Raw genomic sequence first — 17,757 nt, 5'->3', positions numbered from 1 at the left:
AGGGTCATATCTTGATTTCTGACTTCCAGCCTGTATTATTCAATCTGTGAATAAGAAAGCTAACAGCAATAGGTATAAACTGCCTGATGAAATAAAAATTCATATTTCAAAGCAAGACAAGAAAATTTTAAACATAAAATTTTTCTATGCCTTTTTGGGCCTTTCTCCTCTCCTGCGTGCATTGTGCATCTGTATTATAATGTATTAATCAGGCCTCCCCAATGGCAAAAACACCTGATCAACCATAAATTATATTAGTTTTTCTGCTTGTGGTGCCAGTCATGTAACTCCTTGGAAGATAAAATTTCCTTCTTAATCCTGTAAGGTATCTACCACTCACCTTATATGAGTGGTAGGTACTTCACACCTACCTTACCTATCTTACCTCACCTTTATGTACAATTTCTTTTAAAGACAGCAACTGGTGCAGAATAGACCGCTCAGATAATCTGAGCTGAACCTAATTGAAATTCTTAGTGTAAATACTCGCTTATGACCTGATTAATGTTACTAGCTATACTACTTGTTGGGCCTCCCAGGTAGTTCAGTGGGTAAAGAATCTGCCTGCAATGCAGGAGACCTGGGTTCGATCCCTGGGTTGGGAAGAACCCCTGGAGGAGGGTATGGCACCCCACTCCAGTATTCCTGCCTGGAGAATCCCATGGACAGAGGAGCCTGGTGGACTACAGTCCATGGGGTTGCAAAGTCAGACACGACAGAAGCGACTGAGCACACAAACAACTTGTATTTTCCCTATTTTACAAGATTATTATTTCTTGATCACCAAGTGGATGACTAAGCTAATAATCAGGAGACTTGAAGCAACTGACCAAATACATAATTCCATTAAAACCAATGATTTTAAGAGTGTGAGTCTAGATACCAGAACAAGCAACAAGAGGGAACCATTCCCTAGACCATAAGAGAGTAATAAGGCAGGTGGCTGAGAAGTTTTGGTTACTGTGAACAGGACTTAGCCCAGGAATAGCACACTGAGTGGCCCACAACAAAATCCTTGCCTGTCCCGGGAATGAGCATTCCTAGCTCCATTGGACAAACTGGTCATAAAATGCCTCCAAAACCTTGCTCAAAATTAAGACAGAAAGGGAAAAATAAAGCACGCTGCCCATCATTCAGTTACCTAAGAATCAAGTCACTGCAACTGTTGACTTACAGTACAGGGCAAAGATCAGGATGAGGTACTTGTGCTCGGGGAAGACTGGCAGAACTGGTCCTCACAGATTATTTTCAGGAGGAAATTTTATGAACCCAGTTTCCTGCATCTTCCCATACTTAGAAAAGCACCAATAACTATGATATTTATACCTTAAGAGTAGCAGTAACCTTCTACCAAGATGTTTGATTGCACATACCCCTTTGTCTAGATCACACGTACACTGTTCCCTCCATCCCCCAACCTTTACTTCTTCAGACAGTTCTCAGAGCTCTCTGAGAGATGGTCTCCTGGGTTACCATTCTCAGGTTGGCCCAAGTAAAATTTTCCGTTTTTTTGGTAGTATGACATAGTCTGTTTCTTTTAGTTTATTTATTATTAATTAGAAGATCATCATTTTACAATATTGTGATTGTTTCTGCCATACAACATCATCATTTCTCTTTTAGATTACTATAAATTAATTTTTTTGTTGGTATATTTAAGTCTGGTGTGTGTGTGTTAGTCGCTCAGTCGTGTCTGACTCTTTGCAACCCCGTGGACTGTAGCCCACCAGGCTCCTCTGTCCATTGGATTCTCCAGGCAAGAATACTGGAGTGGGTAGCCATTTCCTTCTCCAGGATTTAAGTCATAAAGGACGCAACTCTAAAGGAGGATGAACAACAGGCTGACCTTCAGAAAATCATTGCCCTGATATATCTGCATAGGTAACACTATCCATCGGGATGCTGACTTCCTAACAGGTAAAAGGTATGAGAAGTATGGGTACAAAATCTCATGATCTTAACTGCTAGCCCACAGATCTGCTATTTCCAAGTACTGGGAAGGCTTTTATATTTTTCTGCAAGAAGTGGTTAGCCCATGGCTAACAATTATTGAGAAAACATGACTGAAGTAACACATAATAAGTCATGGAATGTCAAGCTAAGGCATATAAGCAACATCTGGAATTGTTTAGTTTCATCAAGTCTTAACCAGAAAAGAAATTTATTGAGCAGAAATGAAAGACAAAGACCATTGGCTTATAGTGGAAGCTATAATTGTAGGAGCGGATGAGACCATTCAGAGGGAATCAACATTTTTTAACAAAGAACTTTCACTTTAAAGTTTCCATACTTATTTTTAAAGGCAAACACTGAGGATTAGGTTAATGGATAAAAGGTTGTTTATTTGCTTTCTACTGTAACTATTACTACTTATTTGTAATTTTTTCAAAGCACACAGTAAGCCACTGGCTAAAAATAACTTTTTAAAAGTATATATAGAGCATGGCATAAATGAGTGTATGTATCTGATGTATTTAATTTATTGAAATACTTGTTATAAACTACATTTTTTCTATGTTGTATATTTTTTCCTATGCAGTATAGAAGATAAGACGGTTGGATGGCATCATTGATTCAATGGACATGAGTTTAAGCAAACTCTAGGACATAGAGAAGGACAGGGAAGCCTGGCATGCTGCAGTCCATGGGGTTGCAAATTTGGACATGACTGAGCGATTGAACAGAAATATCTAAATTGGCAAAATATAAGTAATTCAGAGAATCAAACAAGGCTCTAATCACTACTTCCATTACCTTATAATTTGAGTTTGCGTTGGTGGTTTTTTTACAGTACTACATGAAGTTTTACAAATACCTTCAGTAGGTAGGTCTGATCACTAAGTCATGTCCTACTCTTGTGACCCCATGGACTGTCGTCCGCCAGGCTCCTCTCTCCATGGGATTCTCCAGGCAAGAATACTGGAGTGGGTTGCCATTCCCTTCTCCAGGGGATCTTTCTGACAGGTATCCTGCACTGCAGGCAGACTCTTTATCAACTAAGCCACCAGAGAAGCATATTTTAATATATTTTGAACTCCATCCTTTTTCTTCACTGTCATGAAAAGAGAATGGCTTAAAGGAAACTAAAAAGATATGACAACTGCATGCAATACAGCCTGAGTTCCTTTTGTTATAAAGGACATTGGGAAAATTGTCAAAAGCTGAATAAGATCTACAGGTTAGGTAAGACTACTGTATCAATGTTCACTTTCTGATTTTGATTACTGTACTGTGGTTATGTTGCCATGTTCTGAGTAAGTAGAGATAAAGAGGCACAATTCCTATAATTTGTTCTGAAACAGTTCAGGTGGGAAAAACATATGTAAGTGTGATATATATGCATGTACATATACATGTTTTTGTGTGTATGTATAAACATCAGGGGCATTAATGCAATCCTTAAGAATTACACCAACTCAGTAATAGTAAATTACTATCTATAGAGAGAGTCTATATAAAATACACACAAATATATGTGTGTGTATATATGTATAAACACATAAATATATATATATAAGTATGAATAAAGTGCCTGTGTGTATATGTGTGTGTGTGTGTAGAGAGAAAGAAAGCAAAAGAAGGATAATGCAAATATAGCGAAACATTAAACTTTGAGAAGTTACATATTTGCTGTACTATTCTTAAAGCTTTTCTGAAAGTAAAATTAATTGAAAGCTAAAAACTCAAAAAGAATAAAAATAAAGCATGATTTAATAATTGTATGTGTGAGCTCAGTAATGTCTGACTCTCTGCGAACTTATGGGCTATATCCTGCCAGGCTCCTCTACCCATGGAATATTCCCAGAAAGAACAGTGGAGTGGGTTGCCATTTCCTCCTGCAAGATATCTTTTAGACCCAGGGATCGAACCTAGGTCTCTCGAATCTCCTGCATTACAGGCAGATTCTTTTATCTCTGAGCCACCAGGGGTGCCTGCATTTAATAATTAGGAAATTCCAAAAGTGAGCCAAAAGGCCATATACTATACGTCTGGCCAATAGGTGGAGCCAATGAGTACCAGTTTTCTTTAAACAATATTAGAAAGCAAAGTTTCTAAGTGCAGTGTTCAAAAGTCAGGCGTATTGACACAATCTTTAAGAATTACACCAGTTCAATACTATTGAATTAAACAACTACCTGTCTATGTGAGAACAGGATGCTCAACTCCCCCAAATACAGTCTAACTCTCTCAAAAGCCTCCTTTCACTTCAGTTAAATGAGGACCACCATTTACTTCCTGAACAGGGTTAAACTGCCCTCCTTGTACAAGTAAGTGGGTAATTCTGGGTAATTCTGAAGGAGTTTCACCTTCTGTGGGGGTTAAAATGTATAACTGGCAGGAATGCAATCACGGAGCTCATCTGGCTAAGGCAAAAAGCAGATTGTAGAAACTGACCTGATTAGCAAATATGATTTCTTCTAGTTGTAAGTTACATGTACAAACCACAGGAAATAGATTTCATAAACACATAGATAACATTAAAAGATTCTGAATTTTCTCTTAGGACATACTGAACAGGAGCCAAGGATTTTTACACAATTTATTTCAAATCATAGAACTGAATGTGTCTCAGGAAATCATATTGGCCCAGTCTTATTTCACATTCCTAGAATTCAATGGCTAATGTCTATCAGAGGTGACGTTAATAATAACCATTTGCTCAACAAACTTCAACCAGGCTGATTCTAATGACTATTTTTGGAAGTTCAAATTCTCACAATATGATTTTTGGATTTAAAAATTCTCACAGAGTACAACTTTGGAAACTTTGAATTACTGCAAAGAACTAAATCTAACCATATAGATATGTTAATTCAATTATATTTTTACCTTTAAAAGTTAAATGGATCACCTGAAATTTTCTTCCAGTTTCTAAACCCAATAAAGATAGTGGTTAATGTACCTTAGCAACACAGGTCTTAGGTTAGAGGGGGAGAAAAAAACCAGTTATCTAGACAAATCCTTTTACCTATTAAATAGACAAGATTACAACTCCAAAAGATAGAAGCACGTCAATGAAGCATAAAAGGCCTAAAAATTAGGTGGTAGAATTTGATTCTAAAACTAATTTCGAAGTTATTCTTTTTTTCTCTTTTTAGTATAATGACCAAGGAATAGCAGGAGGAAAGCAGGGACTAAAACCACACTTTGTCGAGTGAACTAAATTCTCTTGAAAACATCTGACTGCACTGCTTCCATTATCAACTACTCCATGTCCAAGGAGAAAAAGTCAACATTTCACTGCAATAATTCAATCATGAGGCACCCCAATTTCCAACTTCAATTTCCTATACTCTTGTTTCCCCCTTAAGTAAGCTATCAGATGCTTCCCTTTCAATAATAAAGCCAAACAGCTCCTAAAACTTTATCCATTATTTTCATAATTGCCTTCCCTCAAGACAGGTGACAGCAGAACAATGTTCCACGCTCCAAGAAGAGTGGAAACTTAAATGGAAAGAAAGAGTAAAGAGTTCATTGACTAATTTTTAAAAGTTTCTGTCTGAGCTTTTTCTCTCTGCAGCAGTATTTTGGAGTGACAAGGCTTAGGGCCGGGTTTGCCTTGCTGTGAGAGAACTAGAAGGAACCAGAAGGAGACCAAAGGAATAGAAGACAAGTTGATGCTGGCTGGGTGCAGCTGGCTGGGACTCAGGCTTGAAAGAAGGGGGAAGGAGAGGAGTGGGCTATAAGGACAGGAGAGCAGGCAGGGCTTTGCAGCAAAAGCCAAGCATAAAGAGTATATACTCAGCTATCTAGGAATCTCAGCATCAAGATAGGCAGCAAAATGCAGGACTGATTCTACCAAAGCAGAGAAAACCTGCTAGGCAGGGTTGTATGGTAAAATGGTTTCTTTTAGTCTTTCCAAAGATGCAACAAGTAGTTTTTCATTTCAGTACAATGTATGTAAACACAACAGGTAACACCCACTCAGCATCACTTCAGTCAGGACAATGATAAATTCAAAGGATCCAACAACAGAAGAATTGTAAGGCACACTGGAAAGAGGAAAGACTTGGGAGTTGACAAGGAGTTTGGAAACAAGCATATTGGAACAGATCAACACACTTTGCTTAGTCAACACTGCATCTGTGATGGTAAGGAGGGAAGGGACTACATGGGAAAAATCAGGTCAGGGTTAGTTTTATATTTATTTATTCACATAGGAGGCAAATGCAAGCAAATTGAAAATAATGGGACTCTGGGAGAGAAAGAAAAAGATACACAATGGCTACAAACTTCTCCACCCAAAGTTAGCGGGCAGAAGCAAAGGAGTAGGGCATAATGAATGTGAGGCGTCAAAAGAGCTCAAAAAGGAAATTCTTTAAATCAAGTCTAGAGCAGCACTTTCTAATAGAACTATGATATGAGCCACCTATGGGGCTAGTAACCACTTAAAAAATAGAAACAAAATTAACTTTTGTAATATATTATGCTTAAACCAATATATCCACAATGTTACCTTTGAACATATAATCAATATAAAAATTATTAAAGGGCTGTTTCATATTCATTATATATATGTATCAAGTCTTCAAAATCAAGTATGTATTTTACAAGTACTACACACTGTAATGACATCCCCAGTGGCTCAGCAGTAAAGAGACCGCCTGCAGTGCAGGAGACCCAGGGAGACACGGTTTCAATCCCTGGGTCAGGAAGATCCCCTGGAGAAGGAAATGGCAACCCAATCCAGTATTCTTGCTGCAAAAATCTCATGGACAGAGGAGCCTGGCAGGCGACAGTCCATAGGGTCGCAAAGAGTCAGACACAACTGATCAACTGAGCATGCATGCTCACACTTCAATCCCAGTACTATACCAGCCCCATGTCTAAGGCTCAATAGCCACAGGCGGCTGGTACCTATCAAGGTGGACAGCACAGGTACAAAATACATTTAATGATTAAAAAAAATAATCGATGGCATCAAGAAATACCAAAAAGTCTGTCAAAAGTAATGAATTTGGTTAGAAGTTTGTCAATGAATTTGGCAAAATAAGTTTTAAAAAAGCACTAGGCCTACCATCTTACTGAAAGTACATTTAAAATAAATCGCTCAGTCTCTACACAATAAGTGCTATTTCAATTCTTTCACAAAAAAATTGAATACAAGTGTACACAGTAGTTTCTGAGGTATTCTTATCTCAAGTTATATTCACTACTAAAATCTCCTGGTCCTTCAGAGACTCTACCTTTAATAGCAAGTGTAAGTATTTTGTTTATTTACTGGTAGATGGAGGATTTTGTGTGGATCAAAGGAAGCCAAGTTCCCTCCCCTGCTCTTGGGAAACTGAAGAGAAAACTGACCTCACCATTCATTACAGCCTGAAGTGGTGCCACATGAATGAGCTGTGAATACTTATGGCTCTCACGTGACCAAACCACAGAGATTCTGTCTGCAGTTACTCTGTGGGTTGTTTTGGGCTGGTGATGTGGGATCGTCATATGCAAAGGGTCCTCTGTTCATGGAAGAATACTGCAGTGGGTAACCATTCCCTTCCCCAAGGGATTTTCTCGACCCAGGGATCAAACCCTGCAGGGTCTCCTGCACTGTAGACAGATTCTTTACTGTCTGAGCAACAGTAGAATCTGCCTGCAATGCGAGGACCTGTGTTCGATCCCTGGATCAGGAAGATCCCCTGGAGAAGGGAATGGCAACCCACTCTCGTAATCTTGCCTGGACAATTTCATGGACAGAGGGGCCTGGCGGGCTACAGTCCATGGGATTGCAAATAACTGGACATGACCGAGTGACTAACATTTTCACTTAGCCTGGTGAGATGTACACAGGTCTGAAGAAAAGGTGGTCTAAATTTAAATTCAGGTTCCTTTAATTGCCAGGCAAGTTGGACTATAACACAACCATCTATATTCAGGGTACTTTAAAGATCAACCACAAAAAGCAATGCATTCAGTTCAAACATGAGTTGATTTAGACGTTTCTTTAATTAAAGCACACAACTGCATAGTTTATTCTGCTTCAGCGTGGGTGTGAAGGTGGGACAGGAACAAATAATATTCACCATGTTTTTGTATACTGATCAAACTTAAAGATGTCATTCAATATATTATATAATCTACATATGCTATAGTGTAAGTCTAGCATATTACTAGTGTAAGAGTATGCACCACCCGATATATTATATGTGCTTCCCTGGTAGCTCAGCTGGTAAAGAATCCGCCTGCAATGCAGGAGACCTGGGTTCGATTCCTGGATCGGGAAGATCCCCTGGAGAAGGGAAAGGCTACCCACGTCAGTATTCTAGGCTGGAGAATGCCATGAACTGTACAGTCCATGGGGTCTTAAAGAGTTGGACACAACTGAGTGATTTAAACTACTTGTATTATATATAACTTATAATGCTATATTATATGACAGTTCCTGCCGGATGGCATGCATATGCTTTTCTCTATATAATACTACAGCTATAGGCAGAGAAGCATGTTTTTCTTGGACCTTACTGACCTTATTTCTGTTCATCAAACCCGTTCCACACAACTGTCATGAACCGAGGCATATTTGTCATTTGGTTTTCAGCAATCAGCAACAACCTGGAGATCCCAAGACTAGAGAATAAACTCAGATTCTCTACCTTGACTCAAACCAGGAAAGAATATATCTTTTAGAGTTATAGCTATAAACCTATCATACAATAAGGAGACATATCAGCATGCTGACCAAGCACTTTTAGGGAGTGAGTAGAGAGAAAAACAAAGGGCTGAAAATTTTCTTCTTCACAGACAAATAAAACAAAGCCACTGAAATGAGAAGTGTAGGGAGTCAGACAGAGCCATATACTCACCTGCGTTGGAGCCGGTCAAATTATAACGTGCATTCAACTTCTTGATGATATTCTCGTGGATTTGGTACCACTCACTCTCTGTATTACACCTGTGAAATCATGGCCACTCTGTTAAGCTTTGGTGATGCATGAGATGACTTTCCTACACACCTGCCCCTTTTCATATAACCACTATAATGTACTTCCTTAAACCTCCCTGCAGTTCTCAACACAGAGAACATGGCTTGGCTTGCCTGCCCCAAGATAAGCAGGAATGACCATATCTGGTAATGCATGACCAAGTACTTCATGAAGTGGCTGAGATGAACAATTCAGGTTATGAGAAGCTCAGAGAACAATGCATACAGTGGAAGGAAGTATAGGCTAAGATTCTGACTCCCTGGATTTGGATCCTCACTATTAACTGAGCTATGTTCTTTGGGTGAGTTAATTATTCTGTGCCTTGATCTATTCATTTGTGAAATGCAGGTAATATACTAGAACACTGAACCAGCTTGGGTTTAGGATAATCCCTGACAAAAAGTGAATGCTCAGTAAATGTTATTTCTCGATATTGAATCTCCACCTATTATATCATGACCAAGCAATGGTGTTGGTCATGATATAATGGGCTAGCATCAAAATGCAACTGAGGTTAACAAAACTTGCACTAGCAAAAAGCTGGTGGGATTTACTGAAGAGTAATTAAGGTAACTCTTCTGGATTTTCTACTTCTAGGTCAAAAGGCGTTTCTCCATCTCTCACTCTGACAGGCATCTGTACCCTGGTCTTTCAGCTCTTGTCTTTCACCAGCTCATGCTAGAGTTCACCTAGGAGACTCTGAAGATTCTTGAGAACTGGATCTGGGACCGGAGATACCTGTGTTCCCCTCAGTACTTTGAACACCGTAGGTGCTTAAAAAAAATACTGGCTACATGAATGACTGAATGGATATCCCTCTGACTGTTACTCCTGATGATTTGTTAATATCTGGGTCTGCTCTATTCTTACTGCTGAGACTCCCCCAGTTAGGTTGGGGAGACCCTCCTTCATCTGAATACATTTGTAAATTCATTAAAATCTTTCACTATCAACAAAGGCTCTCTCCCAAAGGTCCTGACTATCAAAGATTCAGTAACTGTCAATCAAAATATTCCACCCTATAGAGACTTCTTCCTTCTGATCTCACCTGTAGCCAATAATTCACAATGTGCTTACATATTTATTTATTTCACCGCCATAAGCTTTTCCAGGATAAACTTGATAGAGGTTATTTTTGAACCAGTTAACAGTAGGACAGCAAGTAAGAGCACTGACACTGAGAAGACTAGAAAATTAAGATGAAATAAAACCATTCCACTTGTCCAGCTGTAAGATACCAAATCGCCACTTAGTACACCCTGCTCCTAGGTTTCTTAGTTCAGCTCAGTGGGGAAGGAAGAAAGATAGCTAGCTTCCTATTAAATAGTTAAGGGACTCCAGAATTCATGCTTTTAACCTACGAAACTCCAAATAAAATAAAAGCTCCTAAAGTATATGACTGAAATATCTTCCAGGCTCAGATGAGGTATTTCTTGCTATTCTCTGTTTGAGTCCCAGTTTGGGCTAAGGATTTGGTCACCTTGCTGCTGCTGCTGCTAAGTCGCTTCAGTCGTGTCCAATTCTGTGCGACCCCATAGATGGCAGGCCACCAGGCTACTCCATCCCTGGGATTCTCCAGGCAAGAACACTGGAGTGGGTTGCCATTTCCTTCTCCAATGGATGAAAGTCAAAAGTGAAAGAGAAGTCGCTCAGTCGTGTCCGACTCTTCACGACCCCATGGACTGCAGCCCACCGGGCTCCTCCATCCATGGAACTTTCCAGGCAAGAGTACTGGAGTGGGGTGCCATTGCCTTCTCCGTTGGTCACCTTAACAAATACAAATTTCTTCCAAATTGTTTCTAACAGTCACTCCTCTAAAATGTTTTAATAAATTCTAGTTTCTTTTTCATCTATAATAACTGTTTTGACTACCTGGCATTCATCCTGGAATGGATTCATAAATTGCTCAACTGTGATTTTTAAGGGACCTCTCTTGCATCAAGAATAACCCCAAACCTTATTTGATATTTATGAAAAAACAGACAATAACAACCGCAAAGAGCAGTACAACTTAATTTTAGGAGAATGAGTATCTCCCACAGAACTGGAATTCATGGGTCTTCCTTGGCTGGTTGCATAATCAAGAGGGATGCAAGCAACTCCAGGTCCCCCAGTTTTCGCATTGACAAGATAAATCTAACACTTCCTACGCATACCTGGAAAGATCACTCAAAGAAACAAAGAGATTGCATTTGTGAAAAATTGTAGTTTTTCTTGAAAAGCAAGGTCAGCTAACAGCATCATCGTCACATCACTAGACAGTGGTGTGAGAGAACACCCTGAAACGTACGACCTGGTCACATGAGAGCTCAGGTTCTGAGTTAGGCAGTCCTGACTTCACAGCTGGTTCCTGTTCTGATTAGTCAGGTGATTTGGGGTGCTATTTAGCCTCTCTGTCCCCTTAAGTGGAAAACAAAGCCAACAGCATCTGCTTCATGAGTCTGTCATGAAAATGAAGTGACAAGACACATGCAAAGTGCTTATTAACATGGTTCCTTGCACCTAGTAAGCACAAAGTAAATGGTGGCTATTATCATTAGCATTGTTGCAATTAAATTATGTCTTACAATCACCAGTAAAATTTAGAAAGGGGATTATACTGGATTTATGCTCCATCATGGGCTAAAAGAGGAGCACGCTTTACTACCCAGTAGTATCACCAAAAGCTTTCAAGTTTAATAGCAAGGTCACAGATTTTATCACTCTTAAAAGAGACAAAGAGAGTTTCTAGCCCTAAACCATAGGCTATAAGTGAATCTTTGTCAACTGATTAGCAAACATGTGGTGTAGGTCCCAGGGCCTCCGAGTAGAAGATGGATAGATCCAAGAAACCCTGCAGCTGTTGTCAAAAAGCAACCTGAAGTATATGTCCCAGAGATAGTGGGCCCATGGGTCCCCTCCACATATGGAAAAACCACTGGCACACGTTGCAACAGCCGGAACAGATAACCAAAGCAAGCTCACTCACAGAGGAGGTCAGTAGTGTGGTCCTCAAATCAGGAATGTGGACCCCAGATCCCCCATCCCCCAGTGCATCTGCTCTGAGGATGTCACTTTGTGTCAATCTCTCCATTGTCAGACCTGTGCGGAGGTGCTCAGGGAAGGGCAATCGAAAATCACGTGCCTTTTAAAAAACTTAGGATGTGGAATACATTAAGTGGATTTTCTTCGTGGAATGTTCAAACTGAACTGTATCTGCTGCCACTGACCCTCAAAAGATCATAAACCACATTCTGAGGATCTTATTTGGAAATAGGGTTTTTAGACAGATAATCAAGTTAAAATTAGGTTGTTTAGGGTGAGTCCTAACCCAATATAACTAACTAGGCCCATATAAAAAGGGGAAATGTGGTTACAGAAACAGACACACACACCTGGAGAAAGTCATGTGATGATGAAGGCATACATCAGGTCATACATCTACAGGACACCAGAAACCAGGAGAGAAGCAGGGAACAGAATCCCCCTCACAGCGCTCAGAAAGAGTCAGCGTAGTTAACACTGTGATCTGGGAACGTGGCTTCCATTCCAGAGAGACCGGCTTAAGCCTCCCTGTTTCTGGTGCTTTGTAGGGACGCCCTCAAATGGGCTTCCGTGGTGGCTCAGCAGTAAAGAATCCTCCTGCTATGCGGGAGACCTGGATTCCATCTCTGAGCTGAGAAGATCCCCTGCAGGAGGAGATGGCAACCCACTCCAGTACTCTGGCCTGGGAAATCTCATGGACAGAGGACCCTAGCGGAATATAGTCCATGGGGTTGCAAAGCGTCAGACATGACTTAGCGACTAAACCACCACATAATAAACTAATAATACATAAAGTAAGAGGGGAATCACCCAACCTGAACTTCCTTTTTCTTAATTCTAATTAGTTTATGTTAAAAACTATTTCCGTTTTCCAAGAACAAATGAACTTTCTGAGGGTAAAGATATAACAGGCTTTAAATTCTTGGGATTTAAATGCAGTGGATGGTCTACCCAGTAGGTAAGCTATCTGTTCTTTTTGGTTCTCAATTTCATAATCCTCTGAAAGGCAAGTGATGATTTGTAGGCTCAACTGTAGTAGGCCTAGAGATTATTAAGTTTTGAGGAATGGCTCATAAACTCTGCTCATCCCTGGCTCTTCCATTACCCACAGAAAGCAGGATTCACCACACAGGATCCCTATGTACCCCCTTACCCACCCCAGCCCACATCATGTGCAAGCTTCTTACATGTACACTTTCAGGATGAGGTCATCTTTCGTCTCTCCAGTCAGCAGGTCAGCAATGCTAAGAACTGCACAGCCAAAGGGTCGCCGGTACTGGACACTGCAGGCATTCTTTTTTTCTCCTGCCCCCATTCGACCTGTTCAATTAAAAAGCACACCTAGTTCAAGGAGCCATTTGATTAACCCAGCTTAAGACGAGACACATACAGCTATAACATAAGCCATATGAAATATAATGGGTGATGGTAAAGACATAGATTTGGGGCAACTGTTGCCTCCATTCTGAACTCTCCCCTAAGAGCACATAGTTGTGTGACCTTGGGCATGCAGTGCAAACTCTGGCCATTGGCTGTTACCTATAAAACATGAAGACTGAAGCTGAGCCCAGGTATGGGTACCCTTTCTGAAGTATTCATGAAGGCACCCCAGGAGAATCGCATCCAAAAAGGCAGTAGGGGTGCCTATTTCATCCTACTTGTAAGATTCTCCATATTTCAAAAAATGATTTCAAACATTTTACCTCTGAAAAGAAGTGATTTGAGATTACCTGAAGGTATAGCAAGTAAGCACAGGTGAGCAAATGAGCATGTTCTTTCCTGACTCAGTATGCAGGCTGAGATCTCCAGGGATCCTTTTTTAACTCTGACATGGTTTCTACTTGTTTAAATTGTTAGACATTTAAAAATCTATGGTTGAGATACTGTTTTAATTTACTGTTGCCTTTAATTACCAATGCGTTATTTTGAAAACTGAAAGCAAAAAGCACACTGGAGCTGAAGCCTAACAAGCTAACGTGAGGAGAAATAATGAAAAAAGCCTGTCAGTCTGCTTCCAGATGCTAGGGAACAGATCTGTACGTTGTTTCCATCTGACTGAAGTCCTCCGTGCATGCCTGCATGGCTCTAGTACCTTCCAAATCCAATGCTAAATAGAAAAAAAGAAAGGAATGGCAGTATTCAATCTGGCTTTCATTCTTCAGTAATAAAGGAAAATTGCCCCTCTGATATATCAATTTCAGAGTAATATTTATAAATAGGAGCTAGAGTACCACTTAATGGTGGTAAACCACAGGAAAAAAAAAAAAAAAGAAGAGGACTTCCAACATAATGAAAAGGATTTTTCCCTTTTGAAGTTCCTTTTGAATAATTAATGTGTGACAGCCTTGAAAAGTTTTTTCTTGGATGATGTTTCATTTGCATTGGTATATTACTAGTATATTGATTAACAGGCTTAAGGATAATGAGAATGCTGATTTACAATGGAATCATGTACTAGACTCAACACTAAAAAGAGCTGAGAGGACTCCCCTGAGATCAGGGACTGGTGTTTACTATGTGACATGCATGGGTTTGGAGAGTCATTAGGTATTACCATGTAGGTACAGGGTTTCCCAGGTGGTGCAGTGGTAAGGAATTCACCTGCCAGTGTAGGAGACACAAGAAATGTGGGTACGATCCCTGGGTCAGAAAGATCCCCAGGAGAAGGAAATGGCAACCCACTCCAGTATTCTTGCCTGGAGAATCCCACGGGCAGAGGAGCCTGGCGGGCTGCAATCCATGGGGTTGCAGAGAGTCAGCTACAACTGAGAGCATATGCAGGCAGCACAGGGGCCCTGTAGGTACAGGCTTATTAGTAGGGTGAACACGCAAACCTGACTTCTGTGAATTCAAGAATACTAAGCAAAACAAGGATAGTGTAATGAAGGCTGGAGTAGGACTAATGATTATTAGGGCAAAGGTTGTTCCTCCAATTACATGAGTTAGTAGCTGTCCAGCTGTAGTATTAGCTGTTAGTCATATAGCTAGGGCTACTGGTTGGGTCAATATGCAAAGAGTTTCAATAATTACAAATATACTGGTAAGAGGAATGGGTATTCCCTATGGTAGAAAATACATTAGAGATGCTTTTGTTTTATGGTGAAAGCCTATAGTGATTGTTTACGATTAAAAAAGGGATAAATATACCTAAAACTATGAAAAGTTGTGTGGTGGGTATAAACGAATGTGGTAAAAGACCAACTAAGTTTGTTGGGGTGATAAATAAGCAATATAAGTATTTCTGTTCAGGTCTGCCCTTTATAGTTATGAATGGCCATTATCTGTTTTGTCGCAAGTTGAACCAATCACTGCTAAATAGAAATAATGCAGTTATTTATGAATCTAGTGTGGGGAAACTCTTTCTCTTTATTTCCTCCTCTTCTTGCCGATCAAAGACCAGGCCTCGAATTCCAGGGCAGGTGCTGTTACTCCAGCTCTTGGCAGCCAGTGCAGGTCAGTGTGCCCTTTTCTTATTAAGTCTATGCAAGGAATATTCTAGAAAAAGTTCTTACTCTTTCGAGAATAATTTTTCTATTCGTCCCTGATATACAAGGATCTTCCACTCCTTCATTTCACTGAAGCAGATTAAATCTTAACTTTTCTGAGTTTCTTACCTTCATTATTACTGGACTGATCATCACGGAAGTTTTTGCAGTAATGTCAATATAGAATTAACTTGATCAAAGCTTAGGGAATGAAGGTAGGTAATTTAGGTTTCATGCAGTCCATGGGGTCGCTAAGAGTCGGACATGACTGAGCAACTTCACTTTCACTTTTCACTTTCATGCACTGGAGAAGGCAATGGTAACCCACTCCAGTGTTCTTGCCTGGAGAGTCCCAGGGACCGGGGAGTCTGGTGGGCTGCCATCTATGGGGTCACACAGAGTCGGACACGACTGAAGCGACTTAGCAGCAGCATTCATTCTGATGATTTAATGATCATAAATAGCTTAGTAAAATATACAGCCACTAATCAAATGTCAGGTATTTGAAAGGTAGCCCTGTGGTGGGTAATACTATGCAGTTGTTTCCTCAGCTGTATCCTGGGAGTGAAGGACAGAGCTACCCAGCCCATAGGCAAGCAAGACATGTGATCATTTTCTACCACCAAAAGCCTCTAGATACTTTTCTAAAAGTTCTGAAAGCTAAAGTGGTTTACTTTTTATCTCAACCTTGTAGAGGATTATGTTCAAACTGTATCCATGTTTACATGAAGATATCCAAAATCACATTTTACATTAACAATTGCTGTGAAAAATTTGAATAAATTAAAAAAAACCCACAAAGAATTCCATAAACTGCACCCCTGCCATCCTGGGCACAGACAGAGGCTGTGTCTCATAAATACACAGAAACACGCATTACAACTTTGCCAGTTTTAAAAGACTCTTTCCAATTTCTACACCCCATACTCATGTTTAAAAAGAAAATTAAAACAAAAGCAAAGACAGTTCACTTATTTATTTATTTCTACTGTCCCTCAAATATGAAAAGAAGATAAAATTAAATGGGCTTTTCAGAACAGACTTTTATGAGGAAAAAATGCTTAGAAAATCTTTGTTGAAACACCGTTTATAGTCTCACTCAATGCAAAATGGGGTCATCATGTGTATAAAATAAAAAAACATTAAAAAAAAACCACCACCATGCAAGAATGCATGGTGAGATATCACTATTCTGCAGAAGTTTTCCTCAGCAAGTCATGTAACAGTTAGTGAGGAAGGGGAAGCCAGTTCTCAGTATCAGTTGGTTAGCTTTCCTAGAGAAATAACTTAGGTTCCACCATGTATTTCCTCTGCCATCAAATGCCTGCTTTTGGAGGTCTTATATGCGTAAACATAGTGACCATATTTCGGTTTTGATGTGCAAGGGCATCATAGAGCACTGAAAGTGTGTTCTGCAAGAAGTTAGTAACTGTTACATTATATAAGTATTTCCAGGGTCAATCAAATCTGGAGAGAGCTAGGGTCAACAAAGTTAGAGGAGCAATTTTAGTCTTCCCTGTAGGATTTCTCAAGACTCTTTAATAAGCTGATGAAATTATACAAGTGAAAAATATTCAATTTCCAGCATTCAATTTTTCATAGCCTTTTTCTTATAGCACTTTGTCTATAATAATGTTCTGCAGCCTTCCACACTTTGGGAAATGCCAGTTGGTATAAAGTTTTCATAAATGTATAGAAAATCCAGCTCCTCAAAGTTTAATGTATGCTGTTAACAGAAATTAGAATTTGAGTAGACAAATACCAAGGCTATGAATCCAATATTTTTAGAAAGTCCAATAAAACAAAATGAAATGCAGCAAACTAACTAATGACTTATATGGAGAGAGAACAAACTATTTATGGCAGTGTGAGAGTCTGGGGAGACCAGAATCCCAAATTCTGTGAATACTGGATTCAGATCTTGCTTGGACTTCTTTTTGATCCAGACAGCACATAAATCACAAGTACACAGAAACCTCTCAGCAATTCTCCCCGTCATGCTCCTATCACACCAATAAGTGTCATACCTACCGATTCGGATGATGTGCACAGTGATATAGATGTCCTTTCTGAGCTCGCTGCTACCCAAATCCTACCAAAAAACAAAGTCTGGTCATTGTAGAACTCATCCTTTAGGCAGAATCACTTGAAGGGATAGCACATTGTTTTAACAAATAACAGAAGAAAGACAAATATGAGCATTCTTGATGGATTTTTTTTGGAGCAGAAGCACATACTCCAAATCCTGTTCTAAAAATACCACGGTGATCAACTTTACTGTAAGCCTACAGATATCAAGTAAGACTTAAAAAAGAAAAGCCCATTCTTTT

At 39.7% G+C, this 17,757-nt stretch overlaps 1 protein-coding gene across 4 annotated transcripts in view; it reads right to left on the bottom strand.

Moving 5' to 3' along the window:
- The window catches only part of DOCK4 (dedicator of cytokinesis 4), a 471,927-nt gene that overhangs the window by 204,538 nt on the left and 249,632 nt on the right, over window positions 1-17,757 (bottom strand). For all 4 annotated transcript variants that reach the window (XM_060414757.1, XM_012176786.3, XM_027968612.2 and 1 more), the window contains 3 exons: window positions 17,459-17,519; window positions 13,130-13,262; window positions 8,799-8,887 (listed from right to left, as the gene is read on the bottom strand). In XM_060414757.1, the coding sequence (XP_060270740.1) occupies window positions 8,799-8,887; window positions 13,130-13,262; window positions 17,459-17,519 (283 nt within the window). The remainder of the gene's footprint in view (window positions 1-8,798; window positions 8,888-13,129; window positions 13,263-17,458; window positions 17,520-17,757) is intronic.

This window comes from Ovis aries, chromosome 4, assembly GCF_016772045.2.
Source record: "Ovis aries strain OAR_USU_Benz2616 breed Rambouillet chromosome 4, ARS-UI_Ramb_v3.0, whole genome shotgun sequence".
Lineage (NCBI taxonomy): Eukaryota > Metazoa > Chordata > Mammalia > Artiodactyla > Bovidae > Ovis > Ovis aries.
The sequence above is the reverse complement of the archived record's forward strand: the minus strand, read 5'-3'. Positions and strand labels throughout refer to the sequence as shown.